Source organism: Cetorhinus maximus, unplaced genomic scaffold (genome assembly GCF_964194155.1).
Source record: "Cetorhinus maximus unplaced genomic scaffold, sCetMax3.hap1.1 HAP1_SCAFFOLD_966, whole genome shotgun sequence".
Classification (NCBI taxonomy): Eukaryota; Metazoa; Chordata; class Chondrichthyes; order Lamniformes; family Cetorhinidae; genus Cetorhinus; species Cetorhinus maximus.
Window position 1 is genome coordinate 105,136 of NW_027596908.1, and position 25,477 is coordinate 130,612.

The following is a 25,477-nucleotide window of genomic DNA, read 5'->3' on the forward strand; positions in this document are numbered from 1 at the left end:
CCACCCAGTCTAATGCCACTCTCCCCCTCACTCCCCGCACCCTTTAATATCCCACCCAGTCTAAACCCACTCTCCCCCCTCACTCCCCACACCCTTTAATATCCCACCCAGTCTAATCCCACTCTCCCCTCTCTCTCTGCACCCTTTAATATCCCACCCAGTCCAATCCCACTCTCCCCTCTCTCTCCGCACACTTTAATATCCCACCCTGTCTAATCCCACTCTCCCCCCTCACTCCCCGCACACTTTAATATCCCACCCTGTCTAATCCCACTGTCCCCTCACTCCCCGCACCCTTTAATATCCCACCCAGTCCAATCCCACTCTCCCCTCTCTCTCCGCACACTTTAATATCCCACCCAGTTTAATCCCACTCTCCCCCTCACTCCCCGCACACTTTAATATCCCACCCAGTCTAATCCCACTCTCCCCCCTCACTCCTCACACCCTTTAATATCCCACCAGTCCAATTTTGCCCTCTGTGCCTATCCCAATGCTGTGTGACATCTCCCAGTAAATGAAAAAAGCTTGGACCATGCTTTTCAATAATCTGATTTTATTTGCCGTGAAGTGTACATTCAATTTAACCCACGCCCTCCTTCAATTTATACAATTGCTTCAGTGATTTACTGGTCTGAATTGAAATACATTCATTGGTCGGTTCAGAATTTGAAGGACTTGCGATGAGACAGATTGTGTTGTATCTTCAGAAATCCGATAGCCCGAGACTGAGTGGCATTTCTTAAATCAAACTGAAAATTAAAAAAGAGAGGTAGGAATCATTAGATTGGGATTGTAATATTGTGAGAGTAGATTGATTGGTGAGTCTCTTATTGGGTCGTTAACATTAACAATGGTGTTCGATCAATTTACTGTGGAGAACACATTTCCACTTCTTGGTCCGTGACCAGAAATAGCAGCTATCGATGTAAGATAATTACTTATGGCATCAATTGGATTATTTTATCTCGCTTTTTGTGACATTTTAATGACCTGTGTACTTGATTCCTCCATACAAGTCTATTTGGACCTCCACTGTTTCTAGCTTTGTACCATTTAGAATCCTTTTTGGGTCCAAGGTGGATAGAAACATAGAAACATAGAAACTAGGAGCAGGAGTAGGCCATTCTGCCCTTCGAGCCTGCTCCGCCATTCATTATGATCATGGCTGATCATCCAACTCAATAGCCTGCTCCCGCTTTCTCCCCATATCCTTTGATCCCTTTCGCCTCAAGAGCTATATCTAACTCCTTCTTCAAAACGTACAATGTTTTGGCCTCAACTACTTTCTGTGGTAATGAATTCCACAGGCTCACCACTCTCTGGGTGAAGAAATTTCTCCTCATCTCAGTCCTAAATGGTTTACCCCGTATCCTCAGACTGTGACCCCTGGTTCTGGACTCCCCCACCATCGGGAACATCCTTCCTGCATCTACCCTATCTAGACTTGTTAGAATTTTATAGGTTTCTATGAGATCCCCCATCATTCTTCTGAACTCCAGCGAATATAATCCTAATCGACTCAATCTCTCCCCATATGTCAGTCCCACCATCCCAGGAATCAGCTGGGTAAACCTTCGCTGCATTCCCTCTATAGCAAGAACATTCTTCCTCAGATAAGGAGACCAAATTTTTGCCTCCTATTTGCCTACATTGATATCCATTTGTTAACATTTACTGGTTCACTAATCTATTAGTATCTCTCTGTAGTTTTATGCTTCTATCTACATCGCTTACAACACCGCCTATCTTTGTGAGGTCAGTAAATTGGGATATGTGTTTTCTATCCCATCATCTAAGTGTTTAATGAATACAGTGAAAATTTGAGGCCCAGCACATATCCTTGTTGGATACCCCAAGTCACATCCTGCCAATTGCTGCACCTACCCTTCATTCCTGCTCTGCCTCCTGCTGTTCAGCCAATTTCCCAACCAAGTCAACCATTTGCCTTCAATTGCAACTGTAGTAAATAATTGTGTATGAGGGAATTCTTGAAGTCAGACATTCCCCTGTCCACTATTTTAGTCACACATTCAAACAAATCCAAGTCACAGATAGGGGGGTGCGGGGTGAATGGAGAGGAAGGGGCAAGAGAGGGGAGAGAGAGAGTGACATACACAGAGGAAGGGAGAGAGAGAGTCAGAGGGATGAGAGAGAGAGAGATAGATGGGAGAGACACACACACACAGGGAGGGAGGGAGAGAGAGACAGAAGGACAGAGGAGAGAGACACAGAGAGGGGGCGAGAGAGGGAAAGGGAGAGAGAGAGACACAGGGTGGAGGGCAAGAGAGAGATGGAGGGCAAGAGAGAAAGGGGCGAGGCAAAAAAAGAGAGCGATGGAGGGCAAGAGACAGAGGAAGAGACAGACACATGCAGAGGGGGGGCGAGAGAGAGATGGAGGGGCATTAGTGAGAGGGGAGAAAGAGACAGACGCAAATAGAAGGACCGAGAGAGATACGGAGGGGATGGGTGAGGGGGTGGTGGGAGAGAGAGAGACACAGAATGGCTGAGAGAGAGAGATGGAGACAGGGGGAGGGTCTCTGAGGGAGAGTGACCCACTCAGCACGGTGTAGGCAGACATGCTAATAGGGAGACTCACCAGCTCCGGAACTCCTTTGCCAACCATGCCTGAAAGTACTTCTGAATGTCAGTAGTCAATTTCCCATCGGGCATCCTCAGCTCGCCGTTGGTGCTGCCATCAAAGTTTCCACAGGCGCCACACAGCTGGTTGGTGAAGGTGTCAGCCACGGCCACGGTGAGATCCCCAGATCCACGGAACCGCAGCCGAATCTTGGCAGAGTGCTCCAAGATCACTGCACCTGCTTCAACACTGATGGTCACAACGGAGGTGGCTTTAAATGGCAGTTGGGCTTGTTTCACTGGGCGTCCGTTCACCTGGGTCAGGAAAAGTTTTACAGACCTGAGACCATCTGTCAGAGCTGCCTGTGCACATCCATCACGTGTTTAATCATCCATCAGTCCAATCATCTGTCCCTCTATCCATCCATCAATCACGTGTCTATCCATCAATCTGTCCATCCATCAATCACCCGTCTATCCATCAATCTATCTATCCATCCATCCATCAATCACCTGTCTATCCATCAATCCATCCATCCATCAATCACACGTCTATCCATCAATCTATCTATCCATCCATCCATCGATCAATTACCCGTCTATCCATGAATCTATCTATTCATCAATCACCCGTCTATCCATCAATCTATCCATCAATCACCCGTCTATCCATCAATCTATCTATCCATCAATCACCCGTCTATCCATCAATCTATCCCTCCATCGATCCATCAATTACCCGTCTATCCACCAATCCATCCATCCATCAATCACCCGTCTGTCCTTCAATCTATCCATCCATCCATCAATCACCCATCTATCCATCCATCCCTCCATCAATCACCCGTCTATCCATCAATCTATCTATCCATCCATCCATCAATCACCTGTCTATCCATCAATCCATCCATCCATCAATCACACGTCTATCCATCAATCTATCTATCCATCCATCCATCGATCAATTACCCGTCTATCCATGAATCTATCTATTCATCAATCACCCGTCTATCCATCAATCTATCCATCAATCACCCGTCTATCCATCAATCTATCTATCCATCAATCACCCGTCTATCCATCAATCTATCCCTCCATCGATCCATCAATTACCCGTCTATCCACCAATCCATCCATCCATCAATCACCCGTCTGTCCTTCAATCTATCCATCCATCCATCAATCACCCATCTATCCATCCATCCCTCCATCAATCACCCGTCTATCCAACAATCTATCCATCTATCCATCCATCAATCACCCGTCTATCCATCAATCTATCCCTCCATCCATCCATCAATCACCCGTCTATCCATCAATCTATCCATCCATCAATTACCTGTTTATCCATCAATCTGTCCCTCCATCCATCCATCAATCACCCGTCTATCCATCAATCTATCCATCCATCAATCACCCGTCTATCCATCAATCTATCCATCCATCAATCACCCGTCTATCCATCAATCTATCCATCCATCAATCACCCGTCTATCCATCAATCTGTCCCTCCATCCATCCATCAATCACCCGTCTATCCATCGATCTATCCCTCCATCCATCCATCAATTACCCATCTATCCATCAATCTATCCATCCATCAATCACCCGTCTATCCATCAACCTATTCCTCCATCCATCCATCAATTATCCGCTATCCATCAATCTATTCCTCCATCAATCACCCATCTATCCATCAATCTATCCATCCATCCATCAATCACACATCTGTCCATCAATCTATCTATCCATCCATCAATTACCCATCTATCCATCATTCTATCCCTCCATCCATCCATCAATTAGCCGTCTATCCATCAATCTGTCCATCCATCAATCACCCGTCTATCCATCAATCTATCCCTCCATCCATCTATCCATCAATCACCCGTCTATCCATCAATCTATCCCTTCATCCATCCATCAATCACCCGTCTGTCCATCAATCTATCCATCCATCCATCCAGCAATCACCCGTCTATCCATCAATCTATCCCTCCATCCATCCATCAATCACCCGTCTGTCCATCAATCCATCCATCCATCAATTACCCATCTGTCCATCAATCTATCCATCCATCAATCACCCGCCTATCCATCAATCCATCCATCCATCCATCCATCAATCACCCGTCTATCCATCAATCTATCCATCCATCAATCCATCAATTACCCGTCTATCCATCAATCTATCCCTCCATCCATCCATCAATCACTCATCTATCCATCAATCTACCCATCCATCAATTACCCGTCTATCCATCAATCTATCCATCCATCAATCACCCATCTATCCATCAATCTATCTCTCCATCCATCCATCAATCACTCATCTATGCATCAATCTATCCATCCATCAATTACCCGTCTATCCATCAATCTATCCATCCATCAATCACCCATCTATCCATCAATCTATCCATCCATCCATTATTCAATCACCCGTCTATCCATCAATCTATCCATCCATCAATCACCCGTCTATCCATCAATCTATCCCTCCATCCATCCATCAATTACCCATCTATCCATCAATCTATCCATCCATCAATTACCCATCTATCCATCAACCTATCCATCCATCCATCCATCCATCCAAACACCAGACCCAACACATTTACAAAACACAGTTGACCACAGGCTGGAGCCCATGGAGTCCCAGGGACTCAGTACTTACCCAGATGACCTTCTCCTTGGTCACAGTGATGAAGGCACCCTTGAAATACACATAGATAGCCACGGCGCCCAGCTTCCTGTGATCGTTGCAGGCCCTGAACTCCACCAGTACCCGGAACCACACAGCTGAGCGCTGGTTGCAGACGGTCGTCACCTCGTATATCCCGGGTGCTCGGACATCTCCGGCTGCGCCATCGAAGGTGGTCAGCCTCTGGCCCTCCTTGACCGAGCAGACACCCTCCTTCCTGTAGCAGCCTCGCACCCCATTCCTAAGATGGCAAACCTCAGGGGCATGGCAGCCCACCTTCTCACACACCACCGCACCCGTGGCATAGCAGGTACACTTCTCCGCACAGTCTTGCGTGAAGATAGCCTCTTCCTCCTGCAAGCAATGGAGAACATGTCTGTAACACTCCGTCAAATCAGAGTGCAGACACAGGTCATTCCATCCAATAGATCCATGTCCCACACGGGCCTCCTCCCACCCCCCTCTCCATCTCACCCCATCCCCATAACCTTCTATTCCTTTCTCCTTCATGTGTTTATCCAGCTTCCCCCTTAAATACATTGACACTATTCACCTTGACCTCTCCCTGTGGGAGCGAGTTCCACATTCTCCCTGCTCTCTGGGTAAAGAAGATTCTCTTGAATTCCCCATTGGATTTATTAGTGATGATCTTATATCGATGGCCCCTAGTTCTGGTCTCACTCTGACAAGTGGAAACATCTTCTCTACGTCTACCAAATCGAAACCCTCTCATCATTTTAAAGATCTTGATCAGGTCACCCCTCAGCCTTCTCTTTTCTAGAGAAAATAGCCCCAGCCTGTTCAGTCTTTCCTGATAGTTATAACCTCTCCGTTCTTTTAACATCCTTCTAAAGCATTTTTGAACCTTTTCTGATGCCTTTATATCTTTTCGATAATATGAATACCAGTCCTGTGCTCCAAGTGTGGTCTAACCAAGGGATATGGAGACCGGAACTGTGCACAGTGCTCCGAATGTGGTCTAACCAAGGGATACGGAGACCGGAACTGTGCACAGTGTTCCAAGTGTGGTGTAAACAAGGGATATGGAGACCGGAACTGTGCACAGTGTTCCAAGTGTGGTCTAAACAAGGGATACGGAGACTGGAACTGTGCACAGTGCTCCAAGTGTGGTCTAACCAAGGGCTACGGAGACCGGAACTGCGCACAATGCTCCGAGTGTGGTATAACCGAGGGATAGGGAGACCAGAACTGTGCACAGTGCTCCCAGTGTGGTCTAACCAAGGGATATGGAGACTGGAACTGTGCACAGTGCTCCCAGTGTGGTCTAACCAAGGGATATGGAGACTGGAACTGTGCACAGTGCTCCCAGTGTGGTCTAACCAAGGGATATGGAGACTGGAACTGTGCACAGTGCTCCCAGTGTGGTCTAACCAAGGGATATGGAGACTGGAACTGTGCCCAGTGCTACCAGTGTGGTCTTACCAAGGGATACGGAGATCGGAACAGTGCACAGTGCTCTAAGTTTCTATATTATTTTGCATAGAATGAAAAACCTGTTTTCAAATCACTCCATGGCCTCTCCACTCCTCATCTCTAACCTCCCCCAGACCTCCAGCTTTCCAAGATAGATTCCTGGATAAAGGTCAGTAGATTCTCAAAATTCGGCAGCAGAGGCCATTCAGCTCATCAAGCCTGCTCTGACCCTTTGAAAGATCTATCCAATTGGTCCCACTCTGGCTCTTACCCCCACATCCCTGCAATTCTATCCCCCCTTCAAGTATTTCTCCAATTTCCCCTTTTGAAAGTTCCTATTGAATCTGCTTCCACCGCCCTTTCAGGCAGCGCCTTCCAGATCACAACAACTCGCTGTGTGTAAAACAAAATCCTCCTCATCTCCCCCTCTGGTTCTTTTCCCGATTCTCTTCAATCAGTGTCCTCTGTAATGCTCCCTCTACACTGTCCCCATCAAACACTCCCAGGACAGGTACAGCACGGGGTTAGATACAGAGTAAAGCTCCCTCTACACCGTCCCCATCAAACACTCCCAGGACAGGTACAGCACGGGGTTAGATACAGAGTAAAGCTCCCTCTACACTGTCCCCATCAAACACTCCCAGGACAGGTACAGCACGGGGTTAGATACAGAGTAAAGCTCCCTCTACACTGTCCCCATCAAACACTCCCAGGACAGGTACAGCACGGGGTTAGATACGGAGTAAAGCTCCCTCTACACTGTCCCCATCAAACACTCCCAGGACAGGTACAGCACGGGATTAGATACAGAGTAAAGCTCCCTCTACACTGTCCCCATCAAACCCGCCCAGGCCAGGAACAGCACGGGGGTTAGATACAGAGTAAAGCTCCCTCTACACTGTCCCCATCAAACACTCCCAGGCCAGGTACAGCACGGGGTTAGATACAGAGTAAAGCTCCCTCTACACTTTCTCCAAAAAGCACTCCCAGGGCAGGTACAGCATGGGGTTAGACACAGAGTGAAGCTCCCTCTACAATTACACTGGTGTACAAACACTGGAATTCTCAGCAATGAGAAGATGAACAGGGTTACCTGAAAATATCTTCCTCGGTAGATGCAGCCACAGGTTTTCATGGGAACACATTTATTGCCACTGAAGACGTAACCAGCATCGCACTGACAACCCTCGGAGCAGGTGGTGTTACAGCCTCCAGGGGCAATCATTTCAGAACAGGTAGCTTCACAGGTATCGGCGCAGAGCTCATAGTGGCTGTTCACTGGGCAGGAGACAGCTACCGAGAGGGGAGGAAAACAAAGAATATCCTTATAAAGAGGCTGTGTCTCCAGGACACTGACTCCCTAGGTGCAGGTCCCACAGTAACACAGGTTAAAAAGGTGAAAGTCAGATGTGAGCTCAGTGAGAATGGCACTGAGATGGTCATTGCAAATCAGATGTGTTGCTGGGAAGAGAAGGGACATGGGGACTAGGGAGGGATTGAGGGATATGGGGAGAAGATGGGTGAGTGGGATTGAGGGATATGAGGAGAAGGTGGGTGAGTGGAAATGAGGGATATGGGGAGAAGGTGGGTGAGTGAGATTGAGGGATATGGGGAGACGGTGGGTAGGTGGGGATTGAGGGATATGGGGAGACGGTGGGTAGGTGGGGATTGAGGGATATGGGGAGAAGGTGGGTAGGTGGGGATTGAGGGATATGGGGAGAGGTGGGTAGGTGGGGATTGAGGGATATGGGGAGAAGGTGGGTGGGTGGGGATTGAGGGATATGGGGAGAAGGTGGGTGGGTGGGGATTGAGGGATATGGGGAGAAGGTGGGTGGGTGGGGATTGAGGGATATGGGGAGAAGGTGGGTGGGTGGGGATTGAGGGATATGGGGAGAAGGTGGGTGGGTGGGGATTGAGGGATATGGGGAGAAGGTGGGTGGGTGGGGATTGAGGGATATGGGGAGAAGGTGGGTGGGTGGGGATTGAGGGATATGGAGAGAAGGTGGGTGGGTGGGGATTGAGGGATATGGGGAGAAGGTGGGTGGGTGGGGATTGAGGGATATGGGGAGAAGTTGGGTAGGTGGGATTGAGGGATATGGGGAGAAGGTGGGTGAGTGGGATTGAGGGATATGGGGAGAAGGTGGGTAGGTGGGAATTGAGGGATATGAGGAGATAGCTTTAAAGGCAGATTCATTAGTTAACAAGATATATTCATTGGATCCCAATGATGCTAATCCTAAAGGAATGTTCCTGTTGCTATGAAGTGAGCATTAACTCAGTATTCAGACTTTGGTAACGTGTAGTATTTATCCCTGGTCAGCCTGCTCCAGCACCCCCTTCACCCAAGAGTTGGGTTAACTGAGCGTGGATTTTATAACTAGCCTCAGTACTACCTCATACTGGGGAGGGAGTGCAGGGAGATGGAGAGGGGGTTGCAGAATCAATCAGCGTTGACATCCATTGCTCCCTGCTCTGGGTGAGGTGAGCAGATAACTGGACTGAGCTGTGCTGCACCCTCTCCACCCAGGCTGAGGGAGGGGGATTCAGACAGTGCCAACCTCCCTGGGCACCCAGGGCTTGAGTGGGTGGGGAAGAGGTGGCGAGGGGCTGCCCATCTCATCGCACATTTGGTCAGGCAGGGGAGCTGCGAGTAGAAAGGGAGGTCCTAGTTTGACAGGAGGCTCTGCTACTCTGCCCACCCCACACGGAACGACCCCATACTTACCACAGAAGTTCTTGTGCCTCCAGGATTGGATCTGAACCCCGGCAGCCTGGCAGGCAATGACATAGGCTTGGAGGCTGTAGCAGAGCACATCAGTCTGCCCATTGGCTTTGCACAGGTCGTACAGGCAGTTCTTGAAGAACGTGTCAGGGTCGATCACCCGGGCACAGGCGGCAAATGGCCCATCAGCTGCTTTGAGGAGGCCGCAGGCTTCGTCCTTGCTGTACAAGGTGGCCTTCCTTACGTCGCACTTTGGGCACTTATCCCCACAGCCATCGGTGCACTGTACCCAACTGACGTCCATCTTCCAGCTCACGCCGAACTCCGTCACGTTGGTGGTCCTATTCCCGCCGGGGAGAATGAACTCATCCTCTTTATCCCCGTTGTAGTTTCCACACAAGCCGCCCAGCTTCCCCTCGTAGGTGCTGGGAACCACCACCGCCACATAATACCAAGTGTCATATGTCACCTCCAGACCAAACCTGGTCCGCAGGACAATCTTCATCCCTTCCTGAGTCACCTTGACCCTCTTACAGCTCAGCTGAAAGGGGAGACTGAACGATTCTCCATTGACCTGTGAGAGACAAAGGGACTGAGTAAGCAGCAGCCACACGGGAGTTAGGATCTGGAATGCACTGCCTGAAAGGACAGTGGAAACAGATTCAACAGGAACGAGCAATTCACTTTCTACGCCCACCTTTCACATAATAAAACATCCCAAGTCACTTGGCAGCAGCATTATTGAACAACAGCCTGACCCCAAGCCACAGAAGGAGAAATAAGGACAGGCGACCAAAGGCTTGGTCAAAGAGGTCGGTTCTAAAGAGCATCTTAAAGGAGGAGAGAGAGAGAGAGAGAGAGTGAGAAAGAGAAAAATGGAGGGGTTTAGGGAGGGAATTCCAGAGCTCAGGGCCCCCCAGGCAGCTGAAGGCACGGCCGCCAATGGTGGAGCGATGGGAATCGGGGGATGCTCAAGAGGCCGGAATTGGAGGAGCGCAGAGATCTCGGAGGGGTGTAGGGGCTTGTGGAGTTCACAGAGATAGGGAGGGTTGTAGGGGCTGGAGGAGGTTACAGAGATAGGGAGGGTTGTAGGGGCTGGAGGAGGTTACAGAGATAGGGAGGGTTGTAGGGTCTGGAGGAGGTTACAGAGATAGGGAGGGTTGTAGGGGCTGGAGGAGGTTACAGGGATAGGGAGGGTTGTAGGGGCTGGAGGAGGTTACAGGGAATGGGGGGGTTGTAGGGGCAGGAGGAGGTTACAGGGATAGGGAGGGTTGTAGGGGCTGGAGGAGGTTAAAGGGATAGGGAGGGGTGTAGGGGCTGGAGGAGGTTACAGAGATAGGGAGGGTTGCGGGGGCTGGAGGAGGTTACAGAGATAGGGAGGGTTGTAGGGTCTGGAGGAGGTTACAGGGATAGGGAGGGTTGTAGGGGCTGGAGGAGGTTACAGAGATAGGGAGGGTTGTAGGGGCTGGAGGAGGTTATAGAGATAGGGAGGGTTATAGGGGTGGAGGAGGTTACAGGGATAGGGAGGGTTATAGGGGTGGAGGAGGTAATGGAGATAGGGAAAAGTGGAGGAATTTGAAAACAGGATGAGAATATTAAAATGGAGGCACAGTTGCCAGACCAGGTGCCAGTGTAGGTCAGTGAACGGGGTTTGGGGGGTGATGGCTGAACGGGGAGGGGAATAGGAGGCAGCAGAGTTCTGAATGAGCTAAAGTTTACAGAGGGCGGAACGCGGGTTTCCAGCCAGGAGATGGTCAGAAAAGCTGGGTCTGGAGGTAAGAACTCCGATGAACACCTAAACCACCAGCAACGCCTTGCCCCTTCCCCAGCAACCCAATCTCCACAAGACTCACCTGAATCTTCCACCTCACCCCCTGTCCCATGGTGAAGCGGTGGCCGTAGACATCGACCATGACCACCTGGCTCACCAACACCTTCCCGCTTCCCCACTGGACGTTCTCCACCAGCACGCTGAAGTCCACCAGGCTGCTGGACAGCCTCACCACCTTGGACAAGACGTAGGCGCAGGTGCCTTGGAAATCGAACCTCAGCCCGTCGAACGAGAGGTAGTGCGGGTCCCCCGATGCCACGCATTTGGCGTGGCCCGTTGGCTGGCAGCCCCGCACCCCATTGGCCACCTGGCACACCTCACCCGGCCCGCAGGTGCTATCGACGCACTGCACATCGTTGTCCCCGTGGCACATGCACCTCTCCTTGCAGAGGGGGCCGGGGTAAAAGACCTCCCCCTTCTTCCGGTACGTCCCCTGGTGCACACAGCCACAGTCTGCCAGGGGGAGGCACTGGTCGCCACTCAGGATGAAGCCGTTGTCACACTGGCAGGACTCCTTGCAGGGGGCTTGGCAGCTCTGGGGAGAGGTCAGACTGTAGCAGGTCGCCGGACAGCCAGGTCCACACAGCTCATAATGGGCATTCTTTGGACAGTTGATAGCTGTGAGAGAGGGAACGAACCAGACATCAGCGAAATAATCCAGCACGCTCACACTCTTCAAATAAACAAACCGAGGGGAAGGGTCTTTATCATGGTAACCATCCCAGGACAATGATGTGGAGCAGCAATGCTCGCTGCAGTACCGATCGGAAAACCTCCCATTTCTCTAGCGCCTGTCACCCTCTCAGGGCATCCCAGAGACAGAATCACAGCCAATGAGGGGCTTTGTTTGAAGCGAGGTCACTGTTGTAATGTCGGAAACGTGGCAGCCAATTGGCGCACAGCAAGATCCCACAAGCAGCGATGTGATCATGACCCAGATTGACTGTTTTTTAGTGATGTTGGATGAGGGATAAATATTGGCCCCAGGACACCGGGGAGAAAACTCCCCCCCTGCTCTTCTTCCAAATAGTGGCCGTGGGATCTTTCCCACCCGCCCGAGGGGGCAGACGGGGGCCTCGGTTTAATGTCACTAATGTCTTCAACAGTGCAGCACTCCCTCATCACTGACCCTCTCAGAGTGCAGCGCTCCCTCAGTACTGACCCTCCGTCAGTGCAGCGCTCCCTCAGTACTGACCCTCCGACAGTGCGGCTCTCCCTCAGTACTGACCCTCCGACAGTGCAGCGCTCCCTCAGTACTGACCCTCTGACAGTGCAGCATTCCGTCAGTACTGACCCTCCGACAGTGCGCCACTCAGTACTGACCCTCCGACAGTGCAGCATTCCCTCAGTACTGACCCTCCGACAGTGCGCCACTCAGTACTGACCCTCCGACAGTGCAGCATTCCCTCAGTACTGACCCTCCGACAGTGCGCCACTCAGTACTGACCCTCCGACAGTGCGCCACTCAGTACTGACCCTCCGACAGTGCAGCATTCCCTCAGTACTGACCCTCCGACAGTGCGCCACTCAGTACTGACCCTCCGACAGTGCAGCACTCCCTCAGTACTGACCCTCCGACAGTGCAGCACTCCCTCAGTACTGACCTTCCGACAATGCAGCACTCCCTCAGTACTGACCCTCCGACAATGCAGCACTCCCTCAGTACTGACCCTCCGACAGTGCAGCACTCCCTCAGTACTGACCCTCCGATAGAGCAGCACTCCCTCAATGCTGACCCTCCGACAGTGCGGCACTCCCTCAGTACTGACCCTCCGACAGAGCAGCACTCCCTCAATGCTGACCCTCCAACAATGCAGCACTCCCTCAGTACTGACCCTCCGACAGTGCAGCACTCCCTCAGTACTGACCTTCCAAAATCTCTGCACTCCTCCAATTCCGGCCTGTTGAGCATCGTCTGACTTCCATCGCCCCTTCACTGGAATTCCCTCGCTGGCCCTCTCCACACCACCCACCCCCACTCCTCCTTTAAGGCGATTGTTAAAAACTGACCTCTTTGAACTCTTGGCTGCCTGCCTCTCACATCGCCCTTATGTGGCTCGGGGGTGGTCAAAGCTGAGTCGGATAATGGCATGGGGGAACCGTTTCACTGCAGTCCGGGCATGAGGGGAATGCGCACCGTTCAGGGAGAGGGAGTCGGAGTGGACGGCGGTGCGGGTGGGGACCGCAAGCCCCCGGCGCAGAGCAGACGGGCCAAGGGGAATGCACACCCTTTGGGGAGAGGGAGTCGGGGTGGATGGCGGTGTGGCTGGGGACTGCAAGCCCCCGGCACGGAGCAGATGGGCCGAGTGGCCAGTTTCTGTGCTGTGGAGTTCGAGGCAGCACCTGTTGGCGCCGCGGAAACCCCTCTGAGAAACCCCCAGCTGCTTAGTTGAGTTTACTCACGGCAGAAGTCGCTGCTCCTCCAAGGGTAGACCTTGGCCCCTGCCTCCTGGCAGGCAGTGGCGTAGAGGCTGAGGGCGTCGCAGAGGGCTTTCCGGAACCCCTGATAGTGGCAGACGTCGTAGAGGCAGTCCTGGAAAAAGGGACGGGGGTCGACGGCCTGGAGGCAGTCACGGAAGGGTCCGATCTGGCTGCGTATTCTCCCGCAGTGAGCGTCTCCGCTGTACTCCTCGGCCTGGCCCCTGGGGCACTCCGGGCAGGCGTGCCCGCAGCCCAAGACGCAGCCGGGGACGTCCGCCGCTTTCCAGGCCTGTCCGAAGGCCTCGACGTCCTGGGTCACCTGCCCGCTGGGGAGGCGCAGGTCCCCCTCGGCCCTCCCGCCGTAGTCCCCGGAGAGTCCGCAGACAGCACCGGCGTAGCTGCCGGGCAGCGTGACGGTCACCCGGCTCCACCAGTCGAAGGTCACCCTCAGGCCGAAGTCCGTCTGGACCACCCCCGTCCAGCCGCTCCGGTAGACGGAGATCCGGTCGTCGGCGAGGTTGTGCGGCAGCGAAGCGAGAAGGCCATCCACCTGAGAGGGGGGAAAGGTCAAGATGTTATTGTCCTCCAGCGCCTGGTACCCGCCACCCTCAGGACAATCCCAGAGCGTTTCGCAGCCCAGCAGGGACCAGTTTTTTTAAGAAGCGAGGTCACTGTTGTAGGAAACGCAATTGGCGCACAGCAAGATCCCACAAACATCAACATGGTCATGACCCACATCATCTATTTTTTTTTAGTGATGTTGGTTGAGGGATAAATATCGGTCCCAGGGACACCGGGGAGAACTCGCCCGCCCTGCTCTTCTTCCAAATAGTGGCCGTGGGATCTTTCACACCCGCCCGAGAGGGCAGATGGAGCCTCGGTTTAATGTCTCATCTGAAAGGCAGTGCGGCACTCCCTCAGTACTGACCCTCCGACAGTGCAGCACTCCCTCAGTACTGACCCTCCGACAGTGCAGCACTCCCTCAGTACTGACCCTCCGACAGTGCAGCACTCCCTCAGTACTGACCCTTCAACAGTGCAGCACTCCCTCAGTACTGACCCTCCGACAGTGCGGCACTCCCTCAGTACTGACCCTCCGACAGTGCAGCACTCCCTCAGTACTGACCCTCCGACAGTGCAGCACTCCCTCAGTACTGACCCTCCGACAGTGCGGCACTCCCTCAGTACTGACCCTCCGATAGTGCAGCACTCCTTCAGTACTGACCCTCCGACAGTGCAGCACTCCCTCAGTACTGACCCTCCGACAGTGCAGCACTCCCTCAGTACTGACCCTCCGACAGTGCAGCGCTCACTCAGTACTGACCCTCCGACAGTGCAGCACTCCCTCAGCACTGAGCCTCCGACAGTGCGGCGCTCCCTCAGTACTGACCCTCCGACAGTGCAGCACTCCCTCAGTACTGACCCTCCGACAGTGCGGCACTCCCTCAGCACTGACCCTCCGACAGTGCAGCACTCCCTCAGCACTGACCCTCCGACAGTGCGGCGCTCCCTCAGTACTGACCCTCCGACAGTGCGGCACTCCCTCAGTACTGACCCTCCGACAGTGCGGCACTCCCTCAGTACTGACCCTCCGACAGTGCGGCACTCCCTCAGCACTGTCCTGAAGCGTGCGAATTAGGTAGGTGGGGATTGAAGGATATGAGGAGAAGGTGGGATTGAGGGATATGTGGTGGGGGGGAATGTGAGATTGATGGGTACGGGGAGAAAATGGGGTTTATGGGTGTGGGGAGAAGATGGGATTGAGGGATATGGTGGGGGGGAGGGTGGGGTGAGGGTTATGTGGTGGGGGGTAAGGTGAGATTGAGGGGTACGGGGAGAAAATGGGGCTTAGGGGTGTGGGGAGAAGATGGGATTGAGGGACAGGGTACTTGCAACCAACCTTACCAATTCTCTCTCGTGCTCCCAGTTCCGGGTTCCTCACTGCTCCCCTGATCAGCCCAGTTAGCCCTGAGGGGCTTGCGAGAGGTGGGGTGGGGGTGAGGTGAGGGGGGAGGAGGAGGAGGGAGGACACTCACCATAATCCTGCGTGGTTGAGTCACACTGAGAACGATGGTGACCCCGTAAACCTGGACGGTGACGACCTTGCTGCCTCGGTGGCTGTTCTGCACGAGTACCTCAAACGGGGTGAGGTCGCTAGTTTCGGAGCACAGGCCCGAAAGCCTGTAGATGCAGGTCCCCATGAAATTGTACCTGGTGCCATCAAAGGTGGTGTAGTGGGGGACTCCGGAGGCAGAGCAGGTGGAGTAGTTGGCCGGGAAGCAGCCCCGGACTCCGTCCACGGTAGCGCACAGCTCGCTGGACTTGCACTGCTTGGCCTCGCACACCACCATCTTCACGGCCGGGTCGCAGAAGCACTGAACTTGGCACTTCTGGTCGGCCCAGAACCTCTCGTTGGGTTTGTAGTGGACCCCCTGGTAGGTGCAGCCACAGGAGGCAGAGGGCACACACTTGCCATCCATCAGCACGTAGCCTGCATTGCAATCGCAGCTCTCCACGCATGGCTGCAGGCAGCTAGCTGTCCCATTGGAGCTGATGCAGGTATCCTGGCAGGCCCTCCCGCAGGCTTCATAGTGGCTGTTTGCAGGACACTTGAGGGCTGTGGAGTAACCAGATACATACTGAAGCTGAGGAGGTCAAAGAGAGCAGCAACCATTCACTGACCAATTCACCAGACAGCCCAAAGAGCCTCAGGAACAGGACATGTCCTCTTCCACCATCCAATACAGTCTGGGCTGAACTTCAACTAGAATTTCCCGCCCTCTCCCCCAATGCCCAAAAACCCCATCGATCTCGGTCCTGCATATACCCAGCGACGGAGCACCCACAGCTCCCTGGGGTGGGAGACAATTCCAAAGATTCACAACCCTCCGAGTGAAGACATTTCCCCTCGTCTCTGTCCAAAACGGCCAACCCTCTTGTCCTGACACTGTGACCACCCCCCACCCCAACTTCCTGCTAGCTCCAGTCTCTCCAGCCAGGGAGAAAGAGCCTCTCAGCATCGGCCCTGCCAAAACCCTCACTTTCCTCTTGCCGAAAGCTAATATTTCGGCAGGAGCATAGAAGGTGAAGATCGTTAGGCCCAATGTGTCTGCACTAATACTCTCCGAATCCCAAATTAACCCCATTGGCCCATTGTCTGAAACCCACACTGACTCTCACTGGGGTACGGGTCCCACACACACTGACACTCACTGGGGTACGGGTCCCACACACACTGACACTCACTGGGGTACGGGTCCCACACACACTGACTCTCACTGGGGTACGGGTCCCACACACACTGACTCTCACTGGGGTACGGGTCCCACACACACTGACTCTCACTGGGGTACGGGTCCCACACGCACTGACTCTCACTGGGGTACGGGTCCCACACACACTGACTCGCACTGGGGTACGGGTCCCACACACACTGACTCTCACTGGGGTAGGGGTCCCACACACACTGACTCTCACTGGGGTACGGGTCCCACACACACTGACTCTCACTGGGGTACGGGTCCCACACACACTGACTCTCACTGGGGTACGGGTCCCACACACACTGACTCGCACTGGGGTACGGGTCCCACACACACTGACTCTCACTGGGGTAGGGGTCCCACACACACTGACTCTCACTGGGGTACGGGTCCCACACACACTGACTCTCACTGGGGTACGGGTCCCACACACACTGACTCTCACTGGGGTACGGGTCCCACACACACTGACTCTCACTGGGGTACGGGTCCCAAACACACTGACTCTCACTGGGGTACGGGCCCCACACACACTGACTCTCACTGGGGTACGGGTCCCACACACACTGACTCTCACTGGGGTACGGGTCCCACACGCACTGACTCGCACTGGGTACGGGTCCCACACACACTGACTCGCACTGGGGTACGGGTCCCACACACACTGACTCTCACTGGGGTACGGGTTCCACACACACTGACTCTCACTTACGGCAGGATGTCTCCTTGCGCCAGTCTGTCAGAATGACTCCCTCCTTTTTGCACTCTGTGGCGTACGCGGCCAGTGCCTGGCATAACATGCTCTTCTGTCCCTGGTGCAAGCAAACATCATAGACGCAGCTGTCGAAGAAGGGTCTGTGGTCCACCTTGACATGACATGGCTCGAAGATGTTTCTCAGCCAGCCGCAGTACTGCTCACTCTCATACCGCTCTCGGCTATCCTCATCGCAAGTGGGACAGTAACCACGGCAATAATCCCAGCAGAAGGGGTCCTGGTTGTTGATCTTCCAGCTGCCTGCCCACTGCACCACCGAGGAAACGCTGGTGCCATTTGGAAAGAGCTGGTCATCGCTTGCCTCTCCGTTGAAGTTTCCGCACAGCCCACACAGGTTTCCAAAGTAGCTGCTCGGAATCTCGATGACCAGGTACCACTGCCAGTCATAGTACACGGTCAGGCCAAAATCCACCTCCAGCACAGCGTAGGCCCCACTCTGATAAAGGCGCAGTTTCCCCTCGGCCAGTGTCACTGGTAAACTGACTCGCACATCATCAACCTGGGCAGAAGAGGGATAACTTTCAAAATGGTCTGTCCAGGGGAGAGCTCATTCACAACAGTCAGGTACAGCGTGAGGTAAATGGCAGCACGGTTAGCACAGAGCTCGAATTACCCATATAAACCTCCCTCTACACTGTCCCCATCAAACACTCACAGGACAGGCACAGCACGGGGTTAGATACAGAGTAAAACTCCGTCTACCAAGGCTTAGCTGTTTCCTGTCCCTGGAAATGGATGTCACTGTGTGGTTGGTTGGTGACAGTATGTCCATCTGTATCTGACTGCGATACAGTTGGAAGTTTGACCAGAAACTAAACTGCACTAGCCAGATAAATACTGTGGCTACAAGAGCAGGTCAGAGGCTGGGAATCCTGCGGAGACTAACTCACCTCTTGACTCCCCAAAGCCTGTCCACCATCTACAAGGCACAAGTCAGGAGTGTGATGGAATACTCCCCACTTGCCTGGATGAGTGCAGCTCCCATAACACTCAAGAAGCTTGACACCATCCAGGAAAAAGCAGCCCCGCTTGATTGGCACCCCATCCACAAACATTCACTCCCTCCACCACCGACGCACAGTAGCAGCAGTGTGTGTACCATCTACAAGATGCACTGCAGCAACTCAGCAAGGCTCCTTCGACAGCACCTTCCAAAGGGACAAGGACAGCAGACACATGGGAACACCATCAACTGGAAGTTCCCCTCCAAGCCACTCACCATCCCGACTTGGAAATATATCGGCCGTTCCTTCACTGTCACTGGGTCAAAATCCTGGAACCCCCTCCCTAACAGCACTGTGGGTGTACCTACACCACTGGGACTGCAGCGGTTCAAGAAGGCAGCTCACCCACCACCTTCTCAAGGGGCAATTAGGGATGGTCCATAAATGCTGGGCCCAGCCAGCGATGCCCCACATCGCGTGAAAGGATAGAAGCTGAACGGTTTGACAGGCAAGGGATTTGACAGCAAGCCTTCGCTATCAAGCATTTGGTATATCCTCACCCTGACTTTACCAGTCTCAAATTTATGAATGGATATCTTGTAGCCATAAACGTGGAGGTGAACGATTTTCACGTAGGAGACAGCGGTGTTGCCTCGGATGTCGTTCTTGGCTTCGATCCTGAAGGGAGTCAGGGTGTGGTCAGAGCCACAGGTTTCGGAGATGATGTAAGTACAGGTTCCCTGGAAGTCGAAGTTCAGGTTATCGAAGGTGTGGTAGTGGGGCTCACCCCATGCCCAACATTTGCCCACATACTGTGGCACACACCTGGCAGCCCCCTCCTCAAATTCGCACGTCTCCTTCTCTCTGCACTTGGCAGCTTTGCATGGATCTGAAGGTCAGAGGACACACAGACACACTCAGTAAATACAGAAGATGCCAATATGGTTCCCTCTCCACCCCTGACCCCACCAACACTGGCTGACAGCTTTTATGTGTGTCTAGTGAAACATCTGGCAGCGGCTTTAACGGAGTTAATAACATTCACCAGCACGACAGTATCTGTATCTCTCAATCCATTGAGAGACAGTTGGAAGTTTGACCAGAAACTTAACTGGACTAGCCAAATAAATCCTGTGGCGAGTCACTCACCTCCTGACTCCCCAAAGCCTGTCCACCATCTACAAGGCACAAGTCAGGAGTGTGATGGAATACTCCCCACTTGCCTGGATGAGTGCAGCGCCCACAACACTTAAGAAGCTCAACACCATCCAGGACAAAGCAGCCCCGCTTGATTGGCACCACATCCACAAACATTCACTCCCTCCACCACCGACGCACAGTAGCAGCAGTGCGTGTACCATCTACAAGATGCACTGCAGCAACTCACCAAGGCTCCTTCGACAGCACCTTCCAAACCCATGACCTCTACCATCGAGAAGGACAAGGGCAGCAGACACATGGGGAACACCACCACCTGGACGTTCCCCTCCAAGCCACTCACCATCCTGACTTGGAAATATATCGGCTGTTCCTTCACTGTCACTGGGTCAAAATCCTGGAACTCCCTCCCTAACAGCGCCGTGGGTGTACCTACACCACAGGGACTGCAGCGGTTCAAGAAGGCAGCTCACTTTACTCCATTCCGCCTCATCATTGACCTCTGACCTGAAGTAAATAGGCCGTTCCCATCCACTCTATCCAGGCCTTTGACAGAAATCTGACCCCAGGCTACATAAAGAGACATTAGGGACAGGTGACCAAAATCTCGGTTAAAGAGGTTGGTTTTAAGGAGGAGAGAGAGGAGGAGAGGTTTAGGGAGGGAATTCCTGAGCTTCGGGCCCAAGACAGCTGAAAACACGGCTGCCAATAGTGGGCCATCGGGAATCATTAGTTAGGCCGCACAACCTGAGCTCTAGTCACCTCATTACAGAAAGGGTGTAATTTTATTCCAGAGGGTAGAGAGGAGATTGATGAGGTAGTTACCAGGACTGGAAAATTTCGGCTGTGACGAAAGATTGGATGGGCTGGGGTTGTTCCCCTTGGAATAGAGGAGGCTGAGGGCAGATTTGTGCTCTAACCTCTCTACGATTCTTTCTCTGCTTCTATTATATTCATGTGACAATCAATTTGCGCACAGCAAACTCCCACAACCAGCAATGTGATAATGACCCAGATCATCTGTTTTTTAGTGATGTTGGTTGAGGGATAAATATTGGCCCCAGGACACCGGGGAGAACTCCCCCACGGCTCTTCTTCCAAATAGTGGCCGTGGGATCTTTCACACCCGCCCGAGAGGGCAGACGGGACCTCGATTTAATGTCTCATCCGAAACATGGCACCTCTGATCCCTGAGTACTGCCCCTCTGACAGTGCAGCACTCCCTCAGTACTGACCCTCCGACATTACAGCGCTCCCTCAGTACTGACCCTCCGACAGTGCAGCACTCCCTCAGTACTGACCCTCCGACAGTGCAGCACTCCCTCAGTACTGACCCTCCGACAGTGCAGCACTCCCTCAGCACTGACCCTCCGACAGTGCAGCACTCCCTCAGTACTGACCCTCCGACAGTGCAGCACTCCCTCAGCACTGACCCTCCGACAGTGCAGCACTCCCTCAGTACTGACCCTCCGACAGTGCGGCACTCCCTCAGTACTGACCCTCCGACAGTGCAGCACTCCCTCAGTACTGACCCTCCGACAGTGCTGTGCTCCGTCAGTACTGACCTGTCTGGAGGTGAAGCTCGATCCCACTATCTAATGCAGTTCCGCTGCTGATGGTACCCTGGTTTCTTTCCCATTCCCTGGTCAGGGTGGTAAAACCACGGCAGTAACAGTGAAATCGGACCAGTGTGGGAGACATATGGCCCTCTATCCCTCGTGCTGTGGCATCTCGCTCCTTGTTTCTACGCCCTGCTCTATCTGGTTCACAGTCACACACACAGACAGTGTCATTCAGAGCATCGTACCCTTGTTATGACATCCCAGGACTCCATTCTTAACTTCACATCTCTCCTCGCTCGTGCAGGTCATCTCCTCACATACCAGGCCAGGCTGGAGGCATTCACATTTCATCCTGCAGTCATTCTGGACCACCACCTCACCGGGCTGTGGGAGAGAGAGAGAGGATAGGGTCAGTGTCGGGAGGGAGTCACCCAGGAGAGTGCCCACAGGAGTGTGAGGATGGTATCACGGGGAGAGGGCCAGTGTCAGGAGGCACCCAGGACAGTGTCAGAATTTATGGTGTCTGGTTCAGAGTTGTAATTTTGGGATTGCAGCCGCCGCTCTGCGCACAGCAAGATCCCACAAACAGCAATGTAATAATGACCCTGATCATCTGTTTTTAGGGATGTTTGTTGAGGGATAAATATCGGCCCCAGGGACACCGGGGAGAACTTCCCCCCCCTGCTCTTCTTCCAAATAGTGGCCGTGGGATCTTTCACACCCGCCCGAGAGGGCAGACGGGGACCTCGGTTTAATGTCTCATCAGAAAGACAGTGCGGCACTCCCTCAGTACTGACCTTCCGACAGTGCAGCACTCCCTCAGTACTGACCCTCCGACAGTGCAGCACTCCCTCAGTACTGACCCTCCGACAGTGCAGCACTCCCTCAGTACTGACCCTCCCACAGTGCAGCACTCCCTCAGTACTGACCCTCCGACAGTGCAGCACTCCCTCAGTACTGACCCTCCCACAGTGCGGCGCTCCCTCAGTACTGACCCTCCAACAGTGCAGCACTCCCTCAGTACTGACCCTCCCACAGTGCGGTGCTCCCTCAGTACTGACCCTCCGACAGTGCGGCACTCCCTCAGTACTGACCCTCCAACAGTGCGGCACTCCCTCCGTACTGACCCTCCGACAGTGCGGCACTCCCTCAGTACTGACCCTCCGACAGTGCGGCACTCCCTCAGTACTGACCCTCCGACAGTGCAGCACTCCCTCAGTACTGACCCTCCGACAGTGCGGCACTCCCTCAGTACTGACCCTCCGACAGTGCGGCACTCCCTCCGTACTGACCCTCCGACAGTGCGGCGCTCCCTCAGTACTGACCCTCCGACAGTGCGGCACTCCCTCCGTACTGACCCTCCGACAGTGCGGCACTCCCTCAGTACTGACCCTCCGACAGTGCAGCACTCCCTCAGTACTGACCCTCCGACAGTGCAGCACTCCCTCAGTACTGACCCTCCCACAGTGCGGCACTCCCTCAGTACTGACCCTCCGACAGTGCAGCACTCCCTCAGTACTGACCCTCCGACAGTGCGGCACTCCCTCAGTACTGACCCTCCGACAGTGCGGCACTCCCTCAGTACTGACGCTCCGACAGTGCAGCACTCCCTCAGTACTGACCCTCCGACAGTGCGGCACTCCCTCAGTACTGACCCTCCGACAGTGCGGCACTCCCTCAGTACTGACCCTCCGACAGTGCAGCACTCCCTCAGTACTGACCCTCTGACAGTGCAGCACTCCCTCAGTACTGACCCTCCGACAGTGCGGCGCTCCCTCAGTACTGACCCTCCGACAGTGCGGAACACCCTCAGTACTGACCCTCCGACAGTGCGGCACTCCCTCAGTACTGACCCTCCGACAGTGCAGTGCAATGGGCAGTGTACCTGGTAGTATCGGCCATTCTCGAAGCAGCCACACTGCTCGATGGGGACACACCGTTCTCCATCCGCAAAATAACCCTGGTCACATTGGCACCCCTCGGCACACGTAACTGGACACCTGGTCGCGTCGGTGATCCTGGCACAGGTCGTGGTGCAGGTATCGGCACACATCTGGTAGTGGCTGTTCGCTGGACACGCCATCGCTGCAGGCAGACAACCCAAAAAAACAATGTGTCAAGAAACAGATCGCGGAGGTTCAACGAGTGTGGACAGGGGACCCATTGTAACGATTAACCAGGGTGCGCTCGAATGCAGGTCACTGAAGAACACCTCAAAGTGCCCTCGTTAATAAAGCCCATTGCTGAGTGTTACTGTGATCAGACATTTTCCACACATCAGGGTCACAGAAGCAGCACCAGCCTCAACGCCCCATTAAAACTGGGTTTATATTTGTGAAGCGTTGTCAGTAAGTATACGAGTGTCGAAGTTTCTATTTGGTGGCAGCACTCAGAGGAGTGAGCCCTGCCTCTCTCTCCACTACGCACCAGAATCCCCCAGGGCTCAGCTGTGTATTGTCTGCCGGAGAGATCCTTTTAATGCACTGACTAATTCCGCAGCTTAGACACAGGGTCCAAGCGACTCGGGGGTTAAACGGCGTTGGGGAGGGGCAACAATTAACGCCATCGCTGACTCTGAATCATGACAAGTTGCGCTGACGCTGCACCTTCAGAGGGATGAATGTTCCCCCAATGGGCTATCCTCAGTCAGGCTGGGAGGGAGATAGGGAGGGAAGGGTAGCCTGAAAGGTTGGGTCAAGGGGTGGGCTCTGGAGAAGCATTGTTGAGAAGGCGAGGAGGAGGGGTTTACAGTGGGGGGCGGGGGGAAACCCCCAGAGTTTAGGGACCAGGCAGCTGAAGGCAGGGCTGCCAATGGTGGGCGGACGAGCGAGAAAGACAAAGAGGCGTTCAGATCCCAGGCAGGACGGGTGCAACAAATATGGCACTTACGGCAGAAGGACTCGTTCCTCCACGTTTGCAGGGTGACGTTCTGGGCCTGGCAGGCTTCCACATAGGCCTGGATGCTGGCGCAGAGGGCCCGGCTGTCTCCGTTCGACTGGCACGTGTCGTAGAGGCAGTCGCGGAAGAAGCGCCCGGGCTGGGCCACGCTGTGGCAGGCTGACAGGGGCCCGCCGCTGGCGGTCAGGAAGCCGCAGTAGTTCCGCTTCCCCAGGACGGCCTGCCTCTCGGGCTCGCAGGCAGGGCAGCCGCTGTCACTGCAGCCGGCACTGCACTCTGACCCCTCGGCCCCTGGGACCCTCCAGCTCTGGCCGAACGCCGTCACGTCCCGAGTCAGCTGGCCGCTGGGGAGGGCGAACTCGTCGTCCTTCTTGCCATTGAAGTTGCCGCACAGGCCCCGCACCTTGTCCCTGTAGCTCCCGGGGATGGTGGCCGCCACATAGTACATCAGGTCGTAGGTCAGCACCAGGCCGAAGTCGGTCTTGATCACTGCCTTGTGGCCGTGCTGGTAGGCTCGGACTCTGCCGTTGTCCAGGGTCAGGGGCAGAATGACCAGCACTCCGTCCACCTTCAATCAGACAACAGAACGATCAGGATTCTTCTCCCTTCCCCTGATCCACCTCCCAAACCTCACCCCAGCCCCAGCGTTATCCCCAACACTGGGGAATGACCTCCCATCTCCTCTCCCGCATCCAGCAACCTCTGCCATCCTCCGCAAGCGTCGCCAGGACCTGTTCTTACAACACAGGAGGCCATTCAGCCCATCCTATCTAGTGCTAGCTCCCTGTGAGAGCAACTCACCTAGTCCCGCTCCCCTGCCTACTCCCTGTAAACCCCGCACGTTTTCCCTTTTCCAGACAACGACCCAGTTCCCCTTTGGAAATCCTCGATTGAATCTGCCTTCCCCCCCCCTCCATACTCTCGGGCGGAACGTTCCGGATCCTAACCGCTCGCTGCGTGAAAGAGTTTCTCCTCGTGTCGCCGTTGCTGCTTTTAACCAATCGCCTTAAACCTGCATCCCCCTGGTTCTCCATCCTTCCCCCCAATGGGAACAGTTTCTCCCGATCGACTCTGTCCCCGGACCCCTCATGATTTCGAACGCCTCGATCAAATCTCCTCTCGAGCTTCTCTTCTCCGAGGAGAACAGTCCCAGCTTCTCCAATCTGTCCACGGAACTGAAGTTCC

General features: G+C 53.9%; 2 protein-coding genes across 2 annotated transcripts; both read right to left on the reverse strand.

Moving 5' to 3' along the window:
- Positions 1-543: 543 nt before the first annotated feature.
- LOC144675350 (alpha-tectorin-like) lies at positions 544-9,945 on the reverse strand. The gene is made up of 5 exons (XM_078536182.1): positions 9,444-9,945; positions 7,812-8,011; positions 5,258-5,638; positions 2,600-2,895; positions 544-752 (listed from the first exon to the last, which is right to left on the reverse strand). Exons 1-5 carry the CDS (start codon positions 9,943-9,945, stop codon positions 743-745), a joined length of 1,389 nt encoding a protein of 462 aa, XP_078392308.1. The 3' UTR covers positions 544-742.
- A 1,249-nt stretch (positions 9,946-11,194) lies between these two features.
- On the reverse strand, positions 11,195-24,860 carry LOC144675351 (IgGFc-binding protein-like; the record flags this gene model as incomplete). Its single annotated transcript, XM_078536183.1, has 7 exons — positions 11,195-11,889; positions 13,675-14,242; positions 15,729-16,309; positions 17,668-18,229; positions 19,235-19,414; positions 23,280-23,479; positions 24,284-24,860. Coding segments are annotated over 7 exons (3,363 nt in total), but the record flags the coding sequence as incomplete, so codon positions are not given.
- Positions 24,861-25,477: the final 617 nt, after the last annotated feature.